At 38.5% G+C, this 10428-nt stretch overlaps 1 protein-coding gene across 1 annotated transcript in view; it reads right to left on the bottom strand.

Moving 5' to 3' along the window:
• Positions 1-4067: 4067 nt before the first annotated feature.
• Positions 4068-10428, bottom strand: part of trappc10 (trafficking protein particle complex subunit 10) — a 39500-nt gene continuing 33139 nt past the window's right edge. The window contains exons 22-23 of the mRNA XM_020926992.2: positions 9836-10030; positions 4068-8164 (exon numbers count right to left, since the gene is read on the bottom strand). Of these exons, the coding sequence (XP_020782651.1) occupies positions 7896-8164; positions 9836-10030 (464 nt within the window). The 3' untranslated portion in view covers positions 4068-7895. The remainder of the gene's footprint in view (positions 8165-9835; positions 10031-10428) is intronic.

The raw sequence follows: 10428 nt of genomic DNA, 5'->3' as shown, positions 1-10428 counted from the left end.
TTTAGTCCTGGTTTAGTCCTGTTAAATCCTAGTTTAGTCCTGGTTTGAGTAGAATTACTGAAAAAAAGGGGGATATAGCCCAAAATGTGAAAACAGGAAAATACCGCTGTGTAATCCATTTATTTCAACAAAGTAACTGTAATCCAATTACCACTCACTGACACAGTAACTGTAACTGAATACAGTTACTCATAATTTGTACTCTGATTACGTAACTCTGGTACATGTAATCTGTTACTCCCCGACACTGTGGGCCAGTGCATGTCAGTGGTCATAGTTATAGGCCATAGAGGTCCTGAAACTCAGTGAGTGGTGGACAACTAACCTGAACATCACCAAGACTAAAGAACTCATCCTGGACCTTCGGAGGAACAGAGCCACTCCTGACCCCCTGTACATCAACAGCCAAAGTGTGGAGTGAGTGGAGTCCTTCAATTCCTTGGGGTTCACATCTCTGTGGATCTCTCCTGGTCAGTCAACACCTCAGCACTGGTCAAAAAGGCCCAGCAGCGGCTACACTTCCTGAGATGCTCAGGAAGGAGCAACTAAACACAAGTTGCTGGTGACCTTCTATTGTTCCACCATTGAGACCCTGCTGACCTCTGCTGTGACAGTGTGGCTCTCTAACTGCACAGAGGCTGACAGAGGGGGACCAACACTGCACAGGACATTACTGGCTGCCCTCTGCCTTCCTTAACCACATTATACAACTCCCACTGTCTCAGCAGAGCGAGGAAAATCATTAAAGACAATACTCTGGATTCCACCTGTTCAACCTGTTGCCTTCTAGCAGGCGCTTCAGGTCAATTCCAGCCAAAACAAATAGAGTCAGGGACAGCTTCTTCCCCAAAGCTGTCACCACACTGAACTTATCTTTATTCTGAGAACTGTTCATTAGTTTGTTTTTTCTTGCACTTTGACGGAGCAGCTCTAAATTACATTATACTGTAGAATGATAATAAAGGCTTTCTATTCTATTCTATTGTTATCCTGCCACTAAAAACAGTCTTACCCACTCCACAAAACACCCGAACCAAATCTATTATTACACCAGACTGTCCATGTAAATGTCTGTGTCAATAGAATAATGTTTGAAATAAAACTAACTTTGCATTGCATCAATCATCGTATGTTGAGGGACTATTTTCTCATATATCAGTCCACCGCTGCCAAGCTTTTTATCAGGAAGTACACCTCGCTGCTGCTCACTCAGAAATCCTTCAAATGCAAGGTTAGTTTTACTTGTAGAATTATTCTATTGACACAGACATTTACATCGACAGTCTGACATAATAATTGTTTTGACTCGGGTGTTTTGTGGAGTGGGTAAGACTGTTTTTAGTAGCATGCTAACTATGGCCATTGACATGCACTAGCCTAGCACCAATGACCTCTGCAAATACAAGGACTGGATGGAATATTTAAAAAAGTGCCTCCACATATCTCCAACACTCTCGCTCATGAGGTGCTATGTCCAAAATTAGGAACTGTCCCTTTAAGCCTTATTTAAATAGCCCTCAATTACTATTAAATCAGTGAGATGTCATTCCTCTGCCTGGAATGTTCCACAGTATGACATTAAACAGCTCTACCTTACATTTATTCCATTACAGGTGGTTTTATAGCTCAAAAGTACCTAAAAACAGACATTCTGACCTGTAACTTGCATCTGGTTTGGTCTCCATGAAGATAGAAAGGTTTAATGCCGTACTGTGAAAGCAATAACTCCATGTAGAAAAGCATTTGACAGACCCTCCACCTGAAAAGTTGCACAATGCACCTTTAAAGCTATCCAATTTAGCAAAAAAGTTACTAAAAAACCTCTTTAGACTTGGATTGTAGTAGTTTTCAGACACCATGTACAGTGTAACAGTACTCTTACTTGAGTAAAAGTTTTGGTTACTCTTCCCACTGTCTTTATGTTGACGATATGAAATTATTTGAACATTTGTGTTTCTTGCACCACTCCTTTGTTTGTTTCTTCTCACTTGGATAACCTCATGTTTTTCCCGCCAATTACTTATTTTACTTATTTATTGTTTTAAATAAATTAATCATGTGTTACCTCCAAACTGTTGCTATTACTTGAGTAGTACCATTTTACTCTTGAGTCATTTCTTGGACCTGTACTTTGCGACTGTACTCTTACTTGAATACAATTTCAAGTACAATTTAAGACAACACACAAATGCTTACCAACCTGGATTGGAACCTAACAACGTAAAATTAGTAAAGTACATATAACATTTTTACTTAACCCTTGTGCACCCCTTTAAAATAATCGCACCTGTGGTCCTTTGTGACAAAATGTACACTAGAAAAGAATACCACAATGTTTTTATGCAGTATGTATTTTGTCCAACTTTTTATGTGTCTTCATTTACTTCTGCCCTAATCATACAGACCAAATATTATATCATGTTTTGAAAATTTAACCCCTTAAATGCCATTTTTAACAGCAAAAGTTTCAAATTATGTGTATAAAAATATATATATTTTTTCTATATCTTTCAAGTAATTTTAATTTGTTTGTGTTGGGATCATCAGAGGCTCCTCTAGAACACACACACATCATTTTATCCTCAAATATCTGTCTCTGGCCTTCAGACTAATATGTTCAAATGTCTTTCTATTGATATTATAATGTAATGCAAGAAACACAGTAAAAAGAAAAATATCAAAAAATTCAAAAAGACACTAAACCAAAAAAAAATAATAATAATAAATTGAAAAGGTTTTCAACACCAAAGAATGAAAAATAAATGAAAACATATACAGGCAAAGTTATACCAGTAAAAAAGCTATTTTGAATTGAAGTTGATGGGACAAAAATGTACCTAAAGACCACGGGTGTGAGTATTTTGATTCTAGACTGTTCAATTAATTTGATCTTGAGAAAAACACAGAACTGACCAATGTTGATGTTATTTGGTGTAATATAGACAAAGTTATGAAAAAAAGAAAAGCTGAGATGTACAAAAATATACCAAGGGATGCAGGAGGGTTAAGTCCATTTTAAAAGTGGATTATTTTTACTTTACTATATTTGAGAGCAGGTATCTGTATTTTCTACTCCACAACACAACATTTTTGAACAGGACTGAAAATTTTAAATATTTATCATAGTTTGAGACCTGCTGAAAAGGCTGAGGATTTATTTTTGAATATGTTCATAGTCTGAGCCAGAGGTGGGACCAAGGTGTCGTTTTGCAAATCTCAAGTAAGTCTCAAGTCTTTGACCTCAAGTCCGAGTCAAGTCCCAAGTCAAATACAGCCAAGTCCAAGTCGAGTCTCGAGTCACTGGCCCATAAGTCCAAGTCAAGTCCAAGTCGTCTGCTTTGAGCTTCAAGTCATTTCAAGTCTTTAAACCAAAGTAGCAAATATAGCTTAGACTTTTGCAATTTATGACTTTTAAGATAAATTGTACTTATAGTCATAGTATATTTATATTTTTAAATATAAATGTATATATTTATAATTTAGAAATTTAAATGTGTCCTTTTTAAATGTCTTCACACGATCTTAGAGTCAATCATTACAGTCAGAATATTCAGAATTCAGATTTAAAAGTGCTTCTCAACTCTTCTCAAGTCACAGGCCTCAAGTCTGAGTCAAGTCTCAAGTCTTAGTCCATTTTTATCAAGTCAAGTCTCAAGTCAATAGTGACTCAAGTCTGACTTGAGTCCAAGTCACGACTTGCAAGTCCCCACCTCTGGTCTGAGCAAAAAAATATAACAAATAAAAACAGCTGGATCAATTCAGTTGTTTCTGTTGAACAAAATTCAGCACAGATCTTATTTCAAATCACTACATTTGAAACTGTATTACATCTCAAAATCTGTGCAAAATACTACAGATTTTTTTAAACTATTTTTTGCTTTGCTATCTGTACTTTTACTTCAGTACTTCTTCCACCACTGTTCCTAACCATATTAAACAAATAACTTATCTATCATGAATTACTTTTACTGCATTGTTTCACTTTTGATTCATCTGCAAAAATGAAAGATTATACAACAAAATGAAGCTACAATTGAAAAAAGTCAAAACAATAAAAGAACAATTGCTGAGTTCCATTGATTTTTTAATATAGTTGGCAACCAAAGATGATTTCTGAACCAGTATTTACAGTTTCTTATGTACAGCAGTGATCAGAGCATGAGGCTGTCCTTTTAGTCCAGTGTTTGTGTTACTACGGGGTGACCAGCAGAGGGCGCCGTGTGCATAGCTGCTCGGACACGGATTTGTCAAGGCGCGCGCACACACGCAGCCCGCACGCACGCACGCACAATAAATACACATCCATTTTCTAAAGACACAAAAGACAGTGATATTCCTTCTACAGTTGTCACGTAAAAAACAAACAAAACAAAACAGGACGGACAAGGCTAAACCGGGAGCAGAGGTAAAAGTGGGAATTTGAAAAGGTTTGCAAAATTCAACGTATTAATTTGAGTACTTTGGGTCCTTAAAATCAATGTTGTTGATACCTTATAAAATACTTTTGGAAACCTTGGTGTTCCAAATTTGCAACTTGTGACTTCTCTGGTGGACGGTGCGCTACCTGCTTGACTTGTTAATGCTTTTCTTTCCTTAGAATTACCAGAAAGAGGCAAGGAAAGTCGCTTATTCAACTTTCGAAGGCTCAAATCTGTTTTTATTCCGGCAAAAAGAACACAATCTCACCACTATTGCTTAAAAAATGTACACACGACACCGAAGTGACCCCAAAAATAAATGTTCCATCTTTCATATCTTCAACGACAAGTCAATACAGCAAAAGTGTACGCACCGTCCACCAGAAAAGTTACATAGTGCAGCTTTAAACAGAGAAACCTTGACACTCTAGACAAGACAATTTCGCCAAAACCCGTATCGTCACATGGATCGGATCGTGATCGATGTGAGTAGTTGTGCGGTGAAGGAAATTTGAGCGCTGAAGTGATCCGAGTTAAGCTGGTGTAGTTGTATGGACCTTAGAAACACAGAGGAGCACTTCTGGATTACCACCTGATGACATCACGAGGTGGGGATGAGCTTTTGAGATAAGCAGAACAAGAAAATAATGTGCAAGATGATTTAAATAAGTGCAAATGAAACAAAAGACAGTGCTGCAAGTGCAATTTCGTTGGGCCAGCATTATGATGATTAATCAAATCTTGGAGCAAAGTTCAGACACTGGAAGAAATTTTGCTTTTTTTTTCTGTTAAAATACAATTATTCATTTCAGGAAAGTAATACTGAAAGCCAATTATTAAGGATGAGACAAGATACGAGATTGGGTCCACAAGAACGAGACAAGATGAGATTTTAACATAATTCATAAACTTCACAGTTGAGTTTACGATTTTGGCCTCACAATTTTTATTATTTTTTTCAAAAGTCATAGGTTTGTTTCTATTCTAGTACTGCTTTTTGGAACTGTAAGAGATGTAACTCACCAACATGTAATGGTTTTTGTCCAGTTCAAAAGGAAACACATGGAAAAACATCTCACGAGATAATCTGTTTTGTATGCCTGATCTTTTGGTAATTTTGTATCTTGTATCTTCTCTATCAATTATTATATAATCAGAAATTGTGGAGAAAAAAAACTACTTTAAAAAGAATCCAACCTGCCAAACTGCTGGACTTTGGTCTAGGGCTGAACGATCCATTGTTTTGGACCAAAAATCACAGTCTCAGACAACACGATTTTGGAAGCGTCAAAGTCGAGGTTTTCTGCAGCGCTCTTAAAGCCCAATTTTAAGGGCGAAGTATAGTTCTGCGTCAACTCCACGCACACTGCTGCCGTCGCCTTGCGTTGAGGTCTATGTGCTGTAAAGTTTAACATGAACCATCTCCAACGCGATAGAAGCACAGAACAAACTCACCATCAGCAGCACATCCTCTGTCACAGGAAGAACACATACAGTATATTCCACTGAGTCGTGTCCTTTACTCTGACAGAAGCTGAACTGCACCAGCAGCACAAGGAGCGAGCTGGGTTTTTTTTGTACTTATAATTAATGCAAATTAGCCATGTGGTTTTAAGTTTAATTTCTGTAAAACGTAAACAAATGTGCGCAAACGGTCCAGCGTCAAATCGTCAGTGCAGGACTCTGGTATGATGTAAGTTTCTGTGATGTTGGCAAATGTATAATTATATATAAAAAAATTGCAATTCAATTTTTTCTTAACATTGTTCAGCCCTACTTTGGACATAGCTCCAAACTGTGTTCTTTAATTTGTCACCCATTTATCCTTGTATAGAAACTCACCCTCTGCATTTGACCCATCCTTCAGTACGTACTTTACTTTTTTATCTACTGTGCTTGATTTGGGTTGATAGGAAAAACAAGGACACTAGGAGAAAATGCAAACTCCATGCAGAAAGATGGCGCTAATCCTGGAATCGAACTTGAGACCTTCCTCCGATGAGGCGAGTGCTACCCTACGCATATTCAACGACGTGGCGATTTAAAGGCGCACTGTGTACCTTCTCTGGTGGAGGCTACGCTACCTGCTGATAAGACTGAAGATGAAGATGAAGTGTATTCCACAGAATGGCGTTAAACTTTATCTGTCACTGATTCGATTTCAGGTGTTTTTGTTGCTTAAAAATACCTCACAACAGTCTTTCTTATTATGAGTGGGCTCGTCTCTCCGTAGATCTGACCTTTAACCTGGCTAAGCGACGCCATTTGCTCGTCTCCGTGGAGATGAACAACACGAATAGCGTACGGTTGATAATTCCGGTTCTGGTTGACGAAGCTGCAAACTCCGAACGGATGCGTCGATACTGAACCATTTCGGCTTTCAGTTATCGGTTCAAACAGTAAATTGATCTAATAAGACTATTTACTGGTTAGAGTTGGTCTCACAATGTTTGAATTTTTATTTACAAAGCTGTTCTGTCATTACTTGAAAGAAAAATAACAGCTACATAACACATTTGGATCCGTTTTGTCTTTTGTTTAAAGGAAATGAATGCCGGTTTCACTCTTTCGCTCTGGTATCGGTTGATATCGACCGATACCAGATTAGGCCTGTCACGATAACACATTTCAAAGCACCATATATTGCTACAGAGAAATATAACGGTAAACGATAATAATGAAAGTACTTTACACCACTGACATACAGCAGGATAATCCCAGTAAACCAGTTTTTAATTAGACAGTGTCATTAAAAGCCTGAGCTGCAACAAATAAACAGTAGAATGAAGCAATAATTAGCCATAAAAGTGACTTATTCAACCCTTTACCGTATCGTATTACAACAAAATAAAATACAAGAACCCTCCCAGTATTGCAAATAAAGTCCCCACGATAAATACGGAGCCCAAAAATATACTGTTCCATATGTCATGTATTGAACAAGAAGTCGATATAGGAGTTATCGTGACAAGCCTGACTCGGTATCGGAACTGAAAAAGCTGGACCGGCGTCTTGCTGACATTCCAGGCGAAGCGACAACATCTCCAGAGAAGTTACGCAGTGCGCCTTTAAAATGAAGTGAAGCCATTTGACTCAGTATTTTTCTTAATTTCTATAACTTGAATTTGTGCAAACCTTTTCCATCTCCTCTTTCCCCGCAGACAGCCCGGGCGCTCTCAGTCAAACACGGGATTCATGGGCTTTGGTGCAATCGTATTAAGTCCATAATATAGATTCTTATATATTTAGAATTACCTACAAATATTTTTCAATGAGCTATGTACAAGATATGGCAAAGAAACTCTATTTAAATACTCCACCCGCTCCAGTGGTCTCTAGTCCTCCTGTCTGGTCCAACGTTTTGAGAGGGCTTGCTTTTTTTTAGTCCCTTCCCCCGTGTGGACGTTAAGGAGACTGGGACAGGATTTCGGAGTCCTGGTTTAGTTCTGGTTTAGTCCTAAAGTCAAAGTTCTGGTGTCATGTGGCGTTGACTTCCATTATGTGGTCGTCCGACGCGGGGAGGACTAGCACTTGTTGCGTTAGGCTGTGGTTGAAGACTTGTCCCGGGCTGAAGGGTTCGAGGCGGGGCATGTTGAGCGCCCTCTGCTGGTGGGAGGAGGGGGGCGCGGGGTCGCTGCTGCTGCCCACGGAGTGAACGCTTCCTCGGCTCCGGATGCTCGCCGTGTCGGCCTGGTCGTCCAGGGACTTGTCCAGGAGAGAGAGGCTGTCGTTCTCCACACAACTGTCTGTAGAGGAGAAATATAAAGAGGCATTTAAGAGTCTGTTAGAGAAGAATGAGGAGTTAAAAGGCACTGAACTTGATTTTTACTTTCTTAAATTCACGAAAAACAGAACTAGTTTATTTAAATGGTTTTATAGTGGTACAAAGTTATCCCTCACTTTCCAAATGGATTTCTAGCATCCGAATTATTAACCACAATGAGTTTGCAAGTGCCAGAGTGGAGTTTTACCAACACAGTAATGTTAACAACAACTAGCATGCTGACAGTGCATCTTATTCCCTAGTTCCTGGAGGATAAAATGCTTTCTGATATGATACAGACAGCACACAGTGGTCTCATTGTGACCCAAAGAGCTGCTTTTAGAGTATATTAGTCGTGAGGAAAAAATACTTCAATACATGAAAATAAATGGGTACAGCTCTTTTAATATTCAGTTGAGTTTAACATCTCAGTGTCCACATGGGCTTTATTCTGTATAAAACCTGCTACAAACATGATCTGAACTGCCTACAATTGTTGAATTCATTCAGCAGATTTCAAACTTCACTCAAAAGTGAATGTTCGTTTATAAATCTCGAGTTGTATTTGATGTTTTTGATTCTGCACCAAAAATAAATAAAAATCCTAAAATGTCATTATCAATGCCGAGTGTTTCGAAATTATATGTTTCTATCGCCACAAACCTTAAAGGAACAGTCTGGAATTTTGGACATAGGACCTCATTTCCTAGTGAGCCAGAGTGTTGGAGACATGTGGAGACACTGTTTTAAATATTCCATCCGGTCCTTCTTTTTGCAGAGGTCACTGGTGCTAGTCTAGTGCATGTCAATGGCCATAGTTATCCTGCCACTAAAAACAGTCTTACCCACTCCACAAAACACCTGAAACAAATCTATTATTACACCAGACTGTCGAGGTAAATGTCTGTGTTGTAGAATAATTCTAGAAGTAAAACCAACCTTGCATTTGAAGGATTTATGTCCGAGCAGCAGCAGCAGCAGCGAGTTGTACTTACTGATAGAAAGCTTGGCTGTGGCGGACTGATATCACCTAGCACCAATCTTATCTCATTGTAAAATTCTGCTGCTGCTGAGAAAATAGTCCCTCAACATGCGATGATTCATGCGATGCAAGGTTAGTTTTATTTCAAACATTTACATGGACAGTCTGGTGTAATAACAGATTTGGTTGGGGTGTTTTGTGGAGTGGGTAAGACTGTTTTTAGTGGCAGGATAACTATGGCCATTGACATGCACTAGCCTAGCACCAGAGACCTCTGCAAATACAAGGACTGGATGGAATATTTCAAAATGTGTGTCCACATGTCTCCAACTCACTAGGAAATGAGTCTCTATGTCCAAAATTCCGGCCTGTCCCTTTAATCATTTCAATAGTTCCAAAAGTATTTTTCATACATTTTTTTAACTTTTAACTATTGTAGTACAAATTAAGAAATATAAAAATTTGCAATACTATTTATTATTATTTTAGCTAATGAGAATCCATTTTATATGTCACAGGATAATTCTTCAAAATCTTTATATTATATTAAATCACAATTATGTAGTTTCCTTCTCCAAAACACATGAAATTAAGTATGTGAGATGCATGTGTTATTTTCAAATGTTCTTGACAGTATAAGTGATAAAAGTAGAAGTGTAAATCTGTCCTCACCGGGGTCGGGTTGTATGTTGGGGGTAGCAGAGTGGGGCAGGTATTTGAGCACTTGGATTCGGGGGAAAGGCAGATGCCCTGCGAACAGAGGCATGACTTCGATCTGGACTTTGTGTGTGGCGTTCGGGCTCAGAGGCATCAGGACCATCCCAGAGCTCCGCCCGCACACCGCCCAGTTACTGCTGCTGTCCGCCACTGGGGAAGAGAGGGGGGAGAGGGATGTTCAAATATATGCACAATACACAAATGAGAGTTATACACTGAGAGGGATAGAATGTTAAGAATCTGGATGTGCCTCCTGTCATTGCTGAGGTTCAAATTTCATCAGTTCAAAAACAAAAGGACCACAAAATTGCAAAATGATCACTTTATATCCTTGTTTTAAAGATTAGCCAACATTTTAAGTTTCTTGTCTATTTCTTTTTAACTATTCCTGAGCATTTTGAATTTCCCTTTTAGAGTTGATATAACTGATCAGCTACTTATATTAATAACAGCAATTTTGATTCAAGACAATATATCACTCATCTCCGGGACTCACCTATCGTGATTTTTGCAGATTTTTTTGAAAATCGTCACACCCTAAGAATACC

Source organism: Boleophthalmus pectinirostris, unplaced genomic scaffold (assembly GCF_026225935.1).
Source record: "Boleophthalmus pectinirostris isolate CB_2022bp ecotype Guang Dong unplaced genomic scaffold, ASM2622593v1 HiC_scaffold_1, whole genome shotgun sequence".
Lineage (NCBI taxonomy): Eukaryota > Metazoa > Chordata > Actinopteri > Gobiiformes > Gobiidae > Boleophthalmus > Boleophthalmus pectinirostris.
The sequence above is the reverse complement of the archived record's forward strand: the minus strand, read 5'-3'. Positions and strand labels throughout refer to the sequence as shown.